This window comes from Grosmannia clavigera, assembly GCF_000143105.1.
Source record: "Grosmannia clavigera kw1407 unplaced genomic scaffold GCSC_162, whole genome shotgun sequence".
In the NCBI taxonomy this organism is placed as follows: domain Eukaryota; kingdom Fungi; phylum Ascomycota; class Sordariomycetes; order Ophiostomatales; family Ophiostomataceae; genus Leptographium; species Leptographium clavigerum.
Genome location: NW_014040777.1, coordinates 1 through 17,830, shown reverse-complemented (window position 1 = coordinate 17,830; position 17,830 = coordinate 1). Strand labels below are relative to the sequence as shown.

Sequence of the window (17,830 nt, the reverse complement as noted above, 5' to 3'; positions counted from 1 at the left end):
GTTACTTAATATAATATAAGTTATTATAGTTAAGTACTTCTTAGCTATACTAACATATATACAAGCCTTACTTAATAGGTGAGTCTAAAAACTAAACGCTATAGGTTGCATGTATCTTTCCACCTTACGCCTAACGTGTATACACGCCCTACCTAACACACTGCCTTCGCAACACTTGTACCACCCTTTAGTACAGTACAAGATGTAGAAGACGAGCCTAAGGCAGTAATTGTTTTGGCATGAATTACTAATTAAAAAGACCCAGAAATAGACCCACAAGGGTCGACTTAGCTTTTGTGGGAATGGTCGGGTTGTATGTAGACACCTCTGTACGGAGTATCTTACGTTGTTAATCGGATGACTAACTTGGCCTATTAGCGGTGAGTACGGGCAGTATCTTACGCATATGATTGCTATACGGAGTATATGGAGAACTAAGTGTAGAAATGCGTGCTTCACTACTCCGTACATCACAACACCTGGGATATCTAGTTCCTTACCGCATTGCCTTGAAATTATGAACGACCAAAGAATACACTCTTGTACGGCAGTCTCAGAAAATGAAGGCACTTTCCATTCCCCAGAAGCGACACCATCACTTACTGTGGCCACAACTGCCGGTCAAAAGCTTCGCAAAATTGTTCGAAAGAAACGCCGACCAGCGCGGCCTCAGGTAGACCCTGCTACATTCAAATCAGAACCACCGCCACAGACTGGGGTGACTTTCAAGTATGTACTTGATTGACGCGTTGATCTTGTCTCTAAGTTTTTTCTGAGGTATGTGTGTAGGCAAACCGGTTAACAACGTTCTCTAGCATCTGGTACAACAAATGGAGCGGAGGCGACCGAGAGAGCAGCCAAGCTAGCCAGACACATGCAAAGGGACGTTGCAATGTTGCTAAGGATTCGGGATATTCACTTGCAGACAACGTGGCTGGGTCGTATTTTTGTCTCTTTGTAGGTGTTGGGGCGGTATCCTTTGCATCGTGTCTCTTGGGCACAATTTGTTAACCTGGTGTTCCTATCAGTTTGCTCGCGGCCTTTGTCCTAAGGGAAGTGATTGCCCATATCTTCACCGACTACCCACCCTGACCGATCTTTTCAATCCGAATGTGGACTGCTTTGGCCGCGATAAATTTTCTGGCTATCGAGACGATATGGGTGGCGTTGGCAGCTTCATGCGGCCAAATCGTACGATATATGTCGGCCGAATACACGTTACCGACGATATTGAGGAGATAGTGGCTCGTCACTTTGCCGAGTGGGGTCAAGTTGAACGCATCCGCGTCTTGAACACACGAGGCGTCGCTTTCATCACATACACAAACGAGGCAAACGCCGAGTTCGCAAAGGAGGCTATGGCACACCAGTCTCTCGACCACGACGAAGTTCTCAACGTTCGTTGGGCCACTGTGGACCCTAATCCTATGGCGCAAGCCCGGGAAGCTCGCCGCGTTGAAGAGCAGGCCGCTGCCGCGGTCCGTGCGCTTCTTCCCCCGGAATATGTTGCGGAGCTAGAGGGTCGGAATCCGGAGTCTAGTAAGCGTCGCAGGATCGAAGGTGGTTTTGCGCTCGAGGGATATGAAGCTCCAGATAGTATCTGGTTTGCGCAAGCACGACATAGCCATGGGAAGTATGACGAAAGTGCAATTGCCAGTGGAACCCCGAGTGATGATCAGCCAAGCAGAAACCATGTGAGTCACAATAGCAACAGCGATAATGTTGACAAGCCTGACGGGGTTTTATCGGGGTCTACATTGGCGATGCTGCAACGACAACGGGAAAAAAACGGCGGGTTGGCATTACAAACATCCAAGGAGACAAAACCAGTCGGCGCTCTGGTAAGTTATAGCAGTGATGATGACGACACGTCGTGAAGCCGGACCTTGTCCGAAGCTCCGGTAGAGGGGCCTATATGTATTACTACACGTCAAGATTCAGGAAAACATGCTACAATGTATCTATTATTACATTCCCTTAGGAAGCGACCCGTGAGAAATTTCGCACTAATCAAAGTCACGTGGATGTTCTGAAAACTGTCTACCACACCAGGAAAAAAAAGCTTCGACTGTAATCCGTTCAGACAACCACTATTGCTCTGAAAAATATTGTCACAACGCCATGCTACCATCCATGCGCTTATTTGGCGCAATATCATGCTGCAACACAGTTACGGGAAGAATCACTTTAGCCCCTCGGCAATCAGCGTTGTTGTCGTCAACACCGCTGTCGATCTTGTTTCCACCTCTTGCCGGGCAAAGACGAAACTCAGGCATTCTTGCTCACCTGCGTGACAACCCGGGCGCACATCAGAAACGCATCCGTGTAGGTCGCGGCCCATCTTCCGGGAAAGGCAAGACGTCGGGGCGCGGCCAGAAGGGTCAGAAGCAGCATGGCAAGGTAAAGCCTTGGTTCCAGGGTGGCCAGACGCCACTAATCCGGACATGGGGACAAAAGGGGTTCATTAATCAGTGAGTTCGACCCTCGTGAGTTTGTAAGGGATTAGCGTTCTAAAAGTGCAGTCGCGCCGACGTCATGTCTGAAATCAACCTCGACCATCTTCAAACCTTTATCGATTCAGGAAGAATTGATTCTTCGAAACCAATCACCCCAAAGGAGCTTATTCAATCCGGTATTGTTGGGCGGGTACGCGATGGTATCAAAATTTTAGCACGAGGGAAGGACCAATTGCGGACACCAATCAATCTGTTGGTTTCTCGGGCCTCAGCCGGGGCCATTGAAGCCATTGAAGCCGCTGGTGGCAAAATCACGACACGCTACTTTACAAAACAGTCTATCAAATGGCTTTTACAAGGGAAGTGCACTATTTCGAGCTCACCGTTACCAAGAGGTTCGGATCATGTCGAGGCAGAACTGGAAAAGTTCCGAATGGCCCCGCGCGTGCGCAGGTTGCCGGATCCAATAAGCCGCTGGGATATCGAATATTATAGAGACCCGGCCCATAGGGGATATCTAAGCCAGACTCTGCAGCCTGGTGAGTCACCTAGTCTTTACTTCAAGGTTCCTGGTGAACGGCGCATCGTTCGGGCTGGGAAGAAGGTGGCCGAGCTGAAGAAGGAAGACAGTGCTCTTTTCTGAATAGAACCCCTTTGATAAAAGCTACCAGATGAAATACTATACTTTGGGAAAGGCGATATATTGTATATGTTATGGTGTTCATGAGGTGGGAGAGTCGTAAATTTCCGCTGCTTTGTAAGATACATAGTATAAACTATATAGGGTATCTGTAACTATAATGCCTTATAATGCAAGGTATCCATTATCAGTTAGCCCCTAACTTTCTTATTTTAGAGCCTCCTGGTTTGACAGGCATCAAAACATTTTGATAGCATCCCGCAGCGACGAGCTTTCTATCTGCTAACAATATCTCATTAACTTCAGCTACATCACGCAACCCTGTCCCGTCCGGGTGACACATTATTGGCCCCACAGACAAACGATCTGTGGCCGATCCGACCTCTCTTTGCAGTAACGCCTGTAATGCACGCCGTGTTTCCCGCGCTTATCGAACGCAATTCTGAACACTGGCATCGATCTTCGCGTTCATTTTACAACGAATCCAATCCAATCGACTTTCTGCAATATCGCAATCCGTTTCCTACTAGCTACCGTTGCCATGTCTCTTTTCGGTACTGTATTGTCAGAAGACGCGCCGCCAACGAGTCCACTTGCGCGATCTAGGAACGAGCTATTTGAAAATGAGTCAAATACACAATCAGGTCACGATAGCTTATTTGACGACGCATCAGCGTCCCCGTGGGATAGACCTATACGGAAGCCAAAAAGTCGGGCAGAACTTTTGCGAACCCTTCTTTCGAATGCAGACGTGCCAGGCACATACATCAGCTCATTTGAGTCCATAAACAGAGACGATGGTACAGGTCGAGCCTTTGCTTCGGCCGATGATCTGTCTCACTTTTTAACAGCATCGCAACTTGGTGCCGATGATCAGGCAAAAATCACCGCCATTATTGCTCCAGATAGTAGTAAGAATATCGCACTAAACCAGGATGAGTTCAATGTGTTTCTGGCGTTGATTGGGTTGGCTCAAGAGGGAGAGATTGTCGGCTTGGATGGTGTGGATGAACGCCGAAATAGTGAGTACTACTTTATACTATACTTTTGGCACAATCATCATTCTCTCAATTTGCTTAATCTAGCCTTTTTGTTTTCCTTCCCGTCGCGTTAGACTCGCGGTTTCTGCTACAACTAATACCATATAAAGATCTTCCTCATATAAACCTCCGAGGGCGTGTAGCCGCTGCACCGACCAATTTTACAAACAGTGCTAAGGCGCCTAGCATTCAAAACGACAACTCGTCTATACCTCCGTCGACAACGCCTCCTCTTCTGCCTGACACCAAAGTCTCCATGGATTACGCGCCAGATGACCCGTGGAACACACCTGAAATACATAAGCCCCATCATCATACGAGTCCCGCCTCTCATGGGATGACTCTTTCAAAGCCCACTAATGGATTGGGGAGCGAGACTTTTGAAGCTACTTCTATGATTACGACACCAGAAAGTACCTCTATCAGGGCTGAAGAAGATGGGCAGCAACAGAGCACGATTACCAATGTGGAGGAACAAGGCACTTCTAGCTCGGGATGGGACATATACGGCAGGGTTGGCAATACTGCAGCCACTTCCAGCTTGTTTGTGGGAGCTGGTACTGCTAACATTGGCTTGGACGACGACAATATTGACTCGGCACATCTGCCCACTGTGCAACAAACGTCCAGAACTATTGGGAGTGGGCGGACTGGCACCGGCGTCGAGGAAAATATCGTGGTTGCTCTTCTGCCTGAGAAAGAGGGCCTATTCATGTTCCAACACCACAACTACGAGGTGATAAGCACGCGGAGAGGTAGCAAAGTCATCCGAAGGTACAGTGATTTCATATGGCTATTGGAGTGCTTACACAAACGCTATCCTTTCCGAGTGCTACCTTTACTTCCCCCCAAACGAGTTTCGGGTACGTTTTCATCTTCTGAGAAGGCAATTGCCCAGGATTCAAGTCTAACAATCCGATCCAAGTCAATGGTAACCACTTTTCCAATGATGGTGCCTTCATTGAGAAACGCAGGCGAGGGCTGGCTCGCTTTCTCAATGCTTTGACACGACATCCGGTTTTAAGCGCCGAACAGCTTGTTGTCATGTTTCTGACGGTTCCAACGGTAGGCACCTCAGTACTACCCCATTGATTGAGTTTGTCGAACATATCACTGATAGGGGGTGGGCTACTTTGCCTCAAATGGTCTTATAGGAACTTTCTGTCTGGCGCAAACAGGCAACAATCTCTGTGCAAGACGAGTTTGATAGTCGTCCTCTGCTGCCTGGACTGGAGGAATCACTATCACTGCAGCTTGAAACCCTCTTTGTCCAAACTCGCGCCGGCGTTCGACGTTCTACAGATCTTTACGTGACTGTATGCAATATCATGGACCGATTGGTAAAGCGCAGTGAGGGTGTTGCCAATGACCATGCGCGCCTAGCAGTATCACTTCAGTCGATTACGGAAGCGAACTTGGATACATACGCAACCGACACCAACGATGTTCCGCTCCTGAACGACGGGCTTATAGCAATGGGCAAGCGCCTACGTACTGGACAGTCCCTGATGGAAGATGAGGCGAAGGCATGGGACGAAGGTGTTCTGGAAGACTTAAAGAGGCAGCGGGACGCTCTGGTGAGCTTGCGGGATCTCTTCGACAGAAGGGACCGCCTGGACCGAGACAACATTCCTTATCTTGAACGAAGAATTCAGAGCAACGAAACAAAACGGGCTTCTTTACTTTCAAAAGATTCAGAGCAGGTAAAGTCTGGCGATGTTGAAAAGCTCAATGATAGTATTACCAAGGTACGGTTTTCAAACGCATCCTGCTAGTATCTTTCGTTTGCCCGATTTACTGACTTTCTTGACAGGATAAAGAAGCAATTGTTAAGCAACACAACCGATCCGTTCTTGTTAAGGAATGTATTCGCGACGAGCTGGTATATTTCCAGAGCACTCAATATCATGTTTCCCGCTGGAACCAGGACTGGGCACAAGAACGGGTAAAGTATTCCGAGATGCTGGCAGACAATTGGCGTCGCTTGCTGGACGAATTGGATGGCATGCCGCTTGGAGATTAGACGCCTTACTCTTCTGAGTGTCGCCGGGATTTAATTCACGCTTTTTAGTATTTGCTCGTGTTAAGTAATCACAAGTCATGTGACACGAGGATGGGCCCTGATTGATCAATTAGGGACCCACCCTATGCAGAGTTTTACTACTCTTAAATTGCTGCGTCTCTTCCTTTACTCTATTTAAGTAATATAATAAAAAAGTCTACTAAGTAAGCAATTATTTTATTAAGTTATAAGCCTAAAATCCTACTTACTATATAAAGAATTATAATTTATTTAGTTAATATAATACGCCTTTTATAGCATTACTTTTTAGCCCTTTTAAGCTAAATATAAGTTTTGCCTAGTATTTTAAATAGCACTCTATTATAGTCCCTTCTTATTATTTAGCGTACTAGTTTAGCAAAAGTTTATATTAGTAGTAAGAAGTTTTACTAAGCAAAGCCTTGATTAACGCTTATAAGCTATTAAACGACTCTTAGTATACGCTTAAAAAGCTATTAATAAAATTTAAATTAAAAAAAAGTACTTAGATTAATCTAAAGCTAAGTTAGCCTTAACTAAAAAGATTATAATTCTTCCTTAATTTTAAAAAAGACAGAATAATAATAAAAAGAAAGATTTATTATATTTACTAAAGATTAAGTAAGATTGTAATTACTATTCTAATTTATTTAAAAAGGCGTTAGCGTAAGCTATATATAGGCTATACGCAGTATACGCATAGCTTATTAAATGCACATTATAGTCTAAAAGCAGTGCTTATAGCACAGGCTATATAGCGTAGTCTACGTATAAGCTATAGCATATATAAACGTATAGACTAAGTAAAAGCAAGGTTACGCCTACCTAGGGTTAGGAAAAGTACTAGTAGTACAACTAGTAGTACTTGTACTACTCTAGTATAACTAGTACTAGTACTAATATTTTAAGTACTACTATAGTACTATACTAGTACTAGTACGAGTAAGTACTAGAGTAGTACTAGTACGACTAAATACTAGTACTAGTACTAGTACTAGAGTACTTTAATAGTAGTTAATAAGGAAGCTTTTATAGTAATTAATAAGTAAGTATTCTAGAAGCTTTTATAGCAATTAATAAGCAAGTATTCTAGAAGCTTCTATAGTAATTAATAAAGAAGCTTTTTATAGTAATTAATAAGTATATATTCTAGAAGCGTTTAAACTAATATAATATATATAAATACTAGCCTTTATCCTTCTTTGCTCTATAGTTTTTTATTACTATAATAACAACACAAACAAAACAAAAGCAACAGCAATAGCAACAGCAATAGTAATAGTGCTTTAAAATACTCTATTTTAAGCATACTAGCTAGACATTACCTAGCAATTCCTGCTACTTTAGGGGCTATTGAAAGCTATTTCTCTATTAGTAATAATGTTATTACTAAGCCTAGAAATAAGCTTCTTTTAGATATAGCTAAAAAGATTCTTTTATTAAAAAGCTAGAAGATTAAAGATTTAAATGAGTTTAAGAAGGACTTAGGTTTAGATAGTAATAAGGATAGTAATTAAGAACTTATTAGTTAGTTAGTTAGTTAATTATTTTTACTTACTTGCTTATTATTTCTTTTTCTTTTAAATACTATTGCATACTTTATTTATTACATACTTTACTATATTATTATTTACTTTCTTAATATTATTATAAGTTAAAAGCTACTAATACTATTAGTAATACTAGTACACTAGTACTAGTACGGGCAAATACTAGTACTAGTGTACTAGTTTCCCAACCCTACGCCTACCTTACGCACCTAATGTGTAAAAGGTGCGCCTATAATAAAGAGCATCTTTTCTACTTAGTAAAAGATACTTTAATAAAACTTATAGCTAAGTTATGATTTCCTAAATAAAAGCTAGCACTAACGTAGTAGTATCTTTTAATAAGATAGTAAGTAAGGTAATAGTAGCTTTAGTAAAAGTAATAGCTATACGCGTAGTAGTCTTAGGCTAAGACGCTAAGAGGGCTGTTAGCGTAACAAACTATATAGTATAGTACAAAGCGTTTATTAACTCTTAATATATAACAAACAGACTAAATAAAGGTTTACTAGTATAAGTCGCTAAAAAGAGTAAAACTAGTAAGAACGGTTAAGCTTAGTAAAGGGCTAAATAGTAACAAGGTAGGTTTAACTACTTTAATAAAAATCTTTAAGAATAAGCCTTAAAGAGTTACCCTTAACTATAGTAAAGGCTAAGAAGGTAATACTAATAAATATAAGCTTATAAAAGTAAGTATTAAAGCTATAAAAGTAGCTTATAAAGCTAACTTAAACGCTAACGCTAACTAAAAAGCTAATATAATAGTTATATAAATATTTACTAGCATAATTATTATAAAACTATTATATATAGCTATATGCTTAATGCCTAGCTTAGCATTATATAAAAGAGATATTATAGTAAAACTTAACTAATAGATAGTAGCAGCTAGTATAGCTTAATAATTAGCTAAACTATAGTACTACTTACTTACTATATAAGCATTACTTAAAGTAAGCGCTTTACTGTTAAGTAGTATTAACTTTACTAGCTAAAAAAGCTATAAATAGTATTAGTATAAATTATATATAATCTTAAGGCTAAGCAACTTACTAACGCGTATATAATAGTAGGTAGCTAAGTAATATTTAGCATAAGCGTTACTACTATAGCTATATATACTACTAACTTATTAAGTATAATGTTAAAAGATTTTATAAGTAGTAATAGCTACCTTAATAAAACAACTTGCTATAAAGGTAAGAAGGCTATAAATAAATAGATTTATACTTATTATAATGCCTGCTTAAGAAGAGTGCTAGCGCAAGCTACGCGTAAGCTGTACATAGTATATACACAGCTTATTAAATGCGCATTATAGTCTAAAAGCAGTGCTTATAACGTAGGCTGCGTAGCGTAGTTTGCGTATAGGCTATAGCACGTATAGATGCATTTAGTAAGTAGAAGCAAGGTTGCGCCTACCTTGCGCACTTAGTGCGCAAAAGGTGCGCCTATAATAAAGAGTACCTTCCGCACTCTCTTAAAGTATAAGAGGCAAGAATTAGCTATTAAATATACTGCTACTCTTTTTATTAAAGAGATACTTTCTTGCTTATATAACTTACTTTGCCTACCTAAGTATATATAAAGGTTAAAGGAGGTTATACGTAGCAGTTATATAACGTAATACACTATAAAAAGCAAAAGGCTAAATAAAGTCTAGTGTAAGCAAAAGAGTATTATATACTAAAGAAGAAATAGATACATCGTAACCCTTTTAGAGGTCTGTATTAATACTAGTGTTAGGCCTTGCTTTTATGCCTTCTAACTAATTATAGGCCTTTATAGCTAAGTAGGGCAAAAGAGCTATAGTGTAGTAGATTCTAATGCTTAATACTCCTTTTAAATATGCTACGCAAGCGTACTATAATATATTAAAGTTATCCTTAGCAGCCTATTTACGTCTGCTAGCTTATTAGGCAAGGTGATAGTCTTTAAAACGCTGCCTTAAGCAGCGCCTTTATTATAACATTAGTATTTTAATCTTTAAACTTTATATACTATACTATTAATAAGCTGCCTAGCATGCTTTTATAAAAGTAGTGCTATTTAACGTTAAAGTACTTTAATTATTCTTTAAATTTAAGCTTTTTTATAATGTTAATTATAAAGGTGTTATCTATAAATATTTAAAGATTAGCTTAAAGGCTTATTTTAAGTATAAATTGTTTAATCTAGCAAACTTACGTTATTATATAGTAGGCAGTGCTATATTTAGCTTTATAGGTAAAGGTGTTAACGGTTAAGAGCTTTTTAGCTTTTTAAAAAACTAGCTCTTTTAAGATTTTAAAGATAAAGCTATATATAAAGTAATAATTAACTAAATTATTAGCTTAAGACGTATAAAACTATTCTTTAATATAAATATACCTTTTTAAGAAAGGCTTTTAATAGTAGTAAACTATTATATAGTTCTTTTTACCTTATAGGTAGTAAAGCAAGTGCTTAGCTATAAAGGGTTAGTGTACAATATGTAGTCATAAAGGCTTAAACGTGTTTATACTATTATATTAAAACTTTAACTTAACAAACTATAGTAGACTAGTAGGCGACAGCCTGCTAGCTAATTTATACGTAACTTAGAAGATGCGGTGTAGCGCAACCCGAGTAGGGCGTAGCGTAGCTAAGTAGCTATGCTAATCCTATGCAACGTGTTAGGATAGTTCGTTAAGTCTAACGCTTAGTAAGCGACGGGTTGCTAAACTAGTGCATAGGGACGCGTGTATAGAATATTCTTACACTATACTCCCTCTCTCTAGGTAATGCCCTTATTAGCCTAGAGGTGTATACGCGGCAGACACTTGCTTATTAAAAAACCTCTTTGTATAAAGTTAGGAAAAAGAGGTAAGTGCTTTAGGTTATTAGCGGTTGCTAAGCGGCTGCGGACCGCTTGCTTATGCGACTGCATTTAGGTAACGTAGAAGCGCATACGTACTACTTAGTTTATAGCGGTAGTAAACATTAGATCCTGCTAAATGTAAGGGTTGTCTTATGCGTTAGAGCTTTTTAAGAGGCGTGTGGCTTAGATCTTAGTTAGGGAACGCTTAAGTTGCTGCTAATAAGTGTTATAAGGAAGCTAGCCTTAAATACTAAATGTATAAGGGTGTAGTATATACTAACTAAAAATAGTAGCATAAAGCTTAAGACTTTTGTTTACTAACTAGGTAGGATAAAGGCATTAGCAGCCGTTTATTGCCTATTAATTATAGAACTATTGCTAATTAAGTAGTATAGGCGGTTTACTGTTAGAACGTTTCTTTATTTAATTTTAAACGTTTCTTACCTTACTATTAAAGTAAAGTTAAGCGCGTTTTTAAAACGTATTTAAACGTTTAATAATATAGCTTATTTATTACTTTAAAGTATAAAAGAGTAAGTATATTTTATAATTTTAAAATAAATTTATTTATATTTATAAGACTACTTTTACCTTTTTAGCTCTTTTGTCTTTAATTTTACTAGTATAGTAAGTTAATATAATAATTTATAACTTTATATAGTAGCTAGCTAATAATTGCTTGTAGATAATATTTAACTAAAGCTACTCTTAAGTTTTAAAAAACTATTCTATAAATATAAACCTTATAAAACTCTTTCTTTAAGTATATACACTATCTTTTAAAGAGTATAAGTCTTTACTAGCATAGTAGTTACTAAGTAATAGGTAACCTTATAGTAAGCTTTATACTTAAACATCTACTATAAAGTCTTATATATAGCCTTACTAAAGAACTTAGCGCGCTATATTATCTATATAGCTAATAATACGTTATACTTACTAGTAAGTATATTACTTATATATACTAGTAGCTAATTACTAACTAATAGCTTTTTAATAAAATTAAGAGCTTAGCCTAGTATATTTAAGAGTTTTTAGCTAGTATAAATAAGTTGCTACTTTAGTAAATAATAGTTAATAATATTATTATAATGCTAGGCAATTACGCAGTAATGGCCTAAAGGTTAATAGCCTTAATAGTAGTATTTAAGAAACTTAGCCGTGCCTTATAAGAAGATAAGTTAAAGCTCTTAGCAATTAATTAGCGCTTTTAGCGTAAACGTTTTAAGATAGTATAATAGGCTATATTATACCTTAGTATCCTTTACTAGTACTAGTAAGAGCTAAAGCTTACCTTAACGCTTATATAATAGTTAGTAAAGGTAGCTTAGCTTATACTACTAACGTTTTTAGATATAGGTATACTATTATAAGTATAGACTTAAGTTGCTACTGCTTTTAAAGCAATAGCAAGTCTCTTAATCTTTATTATTAAGTTACTACTAACTTATTACCTAAGCTAATTTTTATTTTATTATACTTAACTTAGCCTAGCGCGCTATAGCTGTTAAAGCTAGCTATAGTATTATGCTTTACTATACTATAAGAGTAAAGAGGCTGCTTTAGTAAATTTTATAAACTATAGTAGCCTTAGTTAAGCTAGCCTAGACTAACTAAATAGTAGTCTTTCCTTAGCTGTTACTTTTAGTAGCGCTTTGTAAGCAATAGTCTTATGCTTAGTTATTAACCTTAGCTAAGCGCTAGCGTAGCGCTAAGAGTATCTTTAGTACTATAGCTAGTAATAATAAGGTAGTTATAGTAGCTAGCGATAGTAGTATAGTAGCATTTAGTAAGAGTATGCTAGTAGGTAGCTAATTAGCAGCTAGTAGAAGCTATATACTAGCTAGTAAAGGCTTGCTTAGTAATAAGAAAAAGAATAAAAAGAATAGTATTAAAAGAAAAGATAAAAGAGTAAAAAAGAATGTTTATAAAAGAGGATAGTAATAAGTAGCTAGTAGCTAAGTAATAGCCTACTAATAGTTAATTTTAAGTTAGTAGCTTTAAAACGCGCCTTTAAAGCTAAAATAAGTAGTTTATAGTATATAGTTATATAAAAATAGTAAGAGTAATTAACTAACGATTAGCTTATATATAGCTAGCTATTGCCTTATAGTCTTCTTATTTCTTATAATTATACTTTATAGGCTTGTAGTAAAACTATAACTTATAGCTAGCGTGCACTAAATTCTCTTTTAGTTTTTAGGTATTATACTTAGCTAGCTAGCCTTTTTGTTTCACTAGAAACTAGGTTTATAACATTTTACTAAGGTAAGTAATAATATCTTTAACTTTATACTCTTTTTAGTTTTTTACTATTTTTAAGAATAAAAGCTCTTCTTCTTCTTTTATTATAGCAGTCTATAGTTTAAAGCAAAAGATATAAAATACGTTATACTAGTAAGCATACTATAAAGGTAAAGCAACCTAATATATAACTAAGCCTAGCTTTTTTATAATATAAACGTGTAAAAAGGTTAGGTTTAGCTTCTTTAAGCTAACTAAGTTTAGATGCTTTATTAATAAGCTTATAAATTTGCTTTTAACGAATTCTTTATATAAGCATTGCTTATTATAGCCTTTCTTTTATTAGCAAATTTCCTTTTTTTCTACAATATTTCTAGCTTTTACCTAATAGCTTATAGCTAACTAACACGCTTTTATATACCCTTTACTATAGCCTTTATAAAAGAGAAGTTGTTTATAAAACAAAGGTAGTATGCGTATAATGTATAAAATAAAGAAGTCTTTATTATAGTATAGTAAGTATTATTATATATAAATTCTATAGTACTTAATATTTATGTTTACTAGTATTATAAGTAACTATAAAACGTTTGTAAGAATCGCTTTAAGGTCTAGTTTAAAATCTTAGTACTACTGTCTATTTATAGGTAGTATGCCGTTAATATTATTAGCTAAACTCTTTAAAGTTACATTAGTTTTTACTACAATTAGCTAGTAAATAGGCTGTTTCTATTACTAACAATTACTTTTAAGATACTAAACTTAGTCTTTATATAGTTGTAGATAAGTTAGGCAACCTTAGCAGCTATAACTATCTTTTAAGTAAAGATAAATATACTATGCTTTATATAGCAATTAACTACTACTAGGATAGCGTTGTATGAACAGTCGTTTAAGCCTAGGCTTAGCCTAAGACTAGTTGTAAAATCTATACTAATATACTAGAATAGCTAAATAGGCATAAGTAAAAACTAAAAGTATTTATATAGCTTATACTATAAGACCTTATTGCTTATATATAACGAATAGTTGATAATAAACGCGCAAACGTTAGTAGCTATATTTAGCTAGTAGTACTTCTTAGTAAAGAGTTCTATAGGTTTATAGACTCCTATATAGCCTGCTATAAAGGAGTTGTAGTATAGACTAATTAGCTTTGCCTATAGCTTATTTTCTAATAAGATAATAATGTAATTTTTATAGAATAAGGTATTCCTCTCTTATAAATAATAAGTGTTATTCCTTTAGCTTTATTTAGCCTTTATAAACAAGTTATCTAGTAATTAGTTTAGCCTTAAGCATTGTAAATAGTATTATATAGTTTAAAAAAGCATTAAGGTTGTAATAGCTATTCTTAGCTAGTAGCAACCTACGCCTTTTATACTAATAGCAATAAAGCCTTTAGTATAAAAAGCCTTAATAACTAGTTTGCAATCTATAGCTTGCTAAGAAGTAAGAGAAGCACGTTATTATATATAATGTTACCTTTTATATAGTCTAGTTAGCAGGACAAACTGTTTGCTAGGTTAGTAAACCCTAGGCCATGCTTAATTTTCAAGTTAAACGCTAAAAAGCAAAACACTTATTAAGCAATTTAGTTCTAAAGATCCTTCGCTAATACTTTAACAACGCCTTTTAGCGCCTAGTAGTTAGTTAAGACTACAAATAAGTCCTTTAAGCCTTTTAAATAGTAACGCTAGTACTTTAAGCTCTTAATAATAGCTAGAAGCTCTTACTATCCTACTCTTTATTATATTTTATAGTTTGTTAGCATATATAAGTAGTAAGAAACTAGTTACTACTTGCTATTTATAAGCTAAAAGATAATGCTAAAGATAGTATAGCCTAACGCATTTGTTTTTACCTATATAAGCTTTATATTATTATAGTAGCAAAGAATTGTTGCTATTATAAATGCTATCTTTAGCAATTTAAAAGCAATATTTACCTTCTTAGTTAATATAAATAGTTGCGTAGTAATAGCTCTATGCTTATATAGTAAGCTAGAGCTTGTTTTTATTAACTTTATTAAGGCCTATATAATGTAAGAGTAGTAGAAAATAAAGCGTTAATAAAAGTGTATAAATCTTAAGAAGGATTATACGTCTTATACGCACTTAAAGGCCTTTTATTTAGTAATAGCTTTAACTTACTTAAGGTTTATAGCTAGCTTCTTTATAGTAATAATAAACCTTAAGAAACTAATCTTCTTTTTAAAGAATTTATACTTTTTAAAGTTTATATATAGCTACGTAGCCTTTAGCTGCTTAAAAACTAATTAAAGGTGCTTTTTATGCTTTTTTTAGTTTAAAAGTAGATTAAGATGTTATCTAGGTATACCTTATAAACTATACTTACTAGCCTTATTAGTGCGTAGTAGATATATACTTAAAATATAGCTAGCGCGTTAGTTAGTCTAAAAAGTATAATACAAAACTTAAAGAGCTTATATCTTATTTTAAAAAGTAGTCTTTTGCTAATTAAAGGCCTTAACTTAAATCCTATAGTACGCTTCCTTTATATTTACTTTGAAGAATACCTTTATACGATTTAAGCAATCTAACAGCTTACTAATTAATAAGACAAGGTAGTAGTCCTTTTTAGTTACTTAATTTAAACCTTAGTAGTTAACGTATATACGCAAAGTACCGTCCTTTTTTAAAACAAAAATTACTAAGGCTTTAGCTAGACTATTACTATAAGCAATCTACTTATTTACTAATAACTTATTAATAAAGCAGCAAAGCTCCTCTTACTAGGTAGAAGATAGTAAGTATAGTAGGCTATATAGTACCTTAGCGCCGTTTTCTAGCTTAATTAAGTGCTTTGCGTCTGCTAATAAGGGTAGTTCCTTTGCCTTATTAGTATTAAATACTTTAGCAAATAGTTGTATATAAAACAGTAGTTGCTAACTAAGGTTTAGTAAAGCTAGATTATTATCTATAGTAAGAATGTTTAGTTTATAAAGACTTAAATCTAACTACGTTAAGTAAATAGCAAACGACTTCTTACTATTGCGTAAGCGTTAGCTTATTTGCTTAAAGGTCTTAAAAAACTATAATAGTAAATAACTAGGCCTGTTAAATAGTGTTAATAACAACGCTTAAAAACCTTAGTCCTTTATAACTTAAGATAATATCTTTATAGTTAGCGCCTACTTAGTAGATAGCTATAAAGACCTATATCAACGCGTAAAAGACTTTATTCTTTATTAGTATAATAGTTAGCTTATATAGGCTGTAAGCCTATAGTGCTTTCTTATTAATAAAAACTAGGTTTGAGTTTAGGTACTACTAAAGTAGCTTTAGACTAAGCTATTAAATAACCTTTAGGTTAACTATGTTTAAGATAGCATAATAATTTAGGTTTATAATAATAGCAACCTAGTAATTGCTAAGCGTCTATGCCTTAGCTAAGGTATAGTAGTAAGGAATTATATCTTTAGTTAGCTATGCTAATAAGGTTAATAAAGAATAAGGCTTCTTTATTAACCTTACTAGTTTTCTTAGTTAAAATAAGTTGCCTTTTAGTTATTAAGCTCTTAAAGACTATCTTTTAGTTTTACTTAAAGCTTCTTAACTTATATATAGGTTTTAAGCTTAAAGCACTTTTAAAAAGTATGCTTACTTTTGCTATAATTCTAGCATTTTAACGTAACGTTAATATTATTTAAACTACTAAGGTTAGCAAGTTAGAAAGTAAACTAACCTTAGCTAGCAACTAGTTATAAGATTTAACTACTCTTTATAAAGCTATAGTTTTTTATCTTCTTATTATTATAACGCTATTTCTTTATTAGCCTACTAGCTAGTATATTATTAACTATAACTACTTACTTTTAGTTATTATATCTTTTTTTTTACTTTTAGCCTTAAGACTAATACTTTTTATAAGCATTTATAATCTTTATTATTATACTAATAGTCTTATTCTAATACTACTTTACTAAGTAGTTATCTAGCCTTTACTAGTACTTTTAGGTAATCTTACTTACTTAGTTAAAAATGTTATTAATCTTTTATTATAAGTAATCTTACTTTTACTAGAATGCTATTAGCAACTTACTACTTTACTAAAGTATCTAGCTTTTCTTATAGATATAGTATATTTAAAATTTAAAGTTTAAGTATTCTTAATAAATAAATATAACAAAGTATATTTATATAAGGTATATAACTAAAGGCTTATTTGCGTGCAAGTAGTTATAGTACTTTTACTAATTAGCTACTAGCTTAGTAGTTAGCTAACTACCTACTTAAATAATCTTTATATCTTTTAATATATTACTATATACGTTAGTATTATAAGCGTCCTTTATTATTACTAACTACTCCTTTATCCTAGTAGTAGTAGTACTAATTTCTAGCTTCTTAATACTATATTATAGTAGCTTATTATTATAATAGCAATTGCTAAGTAATAGCCTTATAGCTTTTATAGCTATAATATTAGTTAGTACCTTTAACATTTATATAATATAAGTATATTTATTGCTTTATAGCTGCCTATTAGTTAGCGAAGTATTATTAAGTAGTACGTATACTAGTCTTATATCTAATTTAATAAATAAGGTTAAAGTGCCTGCAAACGTTATGCGCAAGGTGCGGCTGCCGTGCATTAGCGTAAGGGGTAGCATTAGCACGTCCTTTACTTTTAATAGTTCGCGTGCAGATTGCAGAGTAGCCGCCCTATAATCGGACATTACTTCTTATAGAAAAGAAGTTAAAGAATATAAGAGGTTAGTGTGCAATATATAGTTATAAAGGCTTAAAAGTATTTATACTATTATATTAAGACTTTAACTTAACAAACTATAGTAGACTAGTAGGCAATAGCCTGCTAGCTTATAGGCCACAGCACGTGCTAGCGCACGGGCCAAGTAGAAACGGGGTCGCGCCTGTCCTGCGCACTTGGTGCGCTAGAGGTGCGCCTACGATAAAGAGTGCCTCCCGCACTCCCTTAGAGTGCAGAAGGCAAGAATTAGCTATTGAATATACGGCTGCTTCCTCCTGTTAAGAAGATA

The 17,830-nt window shown here is 35.1% G+C and overlaps 2 protein-coding genes across 2 annotated transcripts; both read left to right on the top strand.

Annotated features, from left to right (window-relative positions):
- Nucleotides 1-1,157: 1,157 nt before the first annotated feature.
- Nucleotides 1,158-3,099, top strand: CMQ_1762 (50S ribosomal subunit protein l15; the record flags this gene model as incomplete). Its single annotated transcript, XM_014315571.1, has 3 exons — nucleotides 1,158-1,539; nucleotides 2,207-2,471; nucleotides 2,523-3,099. The coding sequence occupies 3 exons, from the start codon at nucleotides 1,158-1,160 to the stop codon at nucleotides 3,097-3,099; spliced, it is 1,224 nt and encodes a 407-aa protein (XP_014171046.1).
- Nucleotides 3,100-4,530: 1,431 nt separating this feature from the next.
- On the top strand, nucleotides 4,531-6,159 carry CMQ_1761 (sorting nexin mvp1; the record flags this gene model as incomplete). Its single annotated transcript, XM_014315570.1, has 4 exons — nucleotides 4,531-4,910; nucleotides 5,162-5,201; nucleotides 5,291-5,884; nucleotides 5,950-6,159. 4 exons carry the CDS (start codon nucleotides 4,531-4,533, stop codon nucleotides 6,157-6,159), a joined length of 1,224 nt encoding a protein of 407 aa, XP_014171045.1.
- Between the last annotated feature and the right edge of the window lie 11,671 nt (nucleotides 6,160-17,830).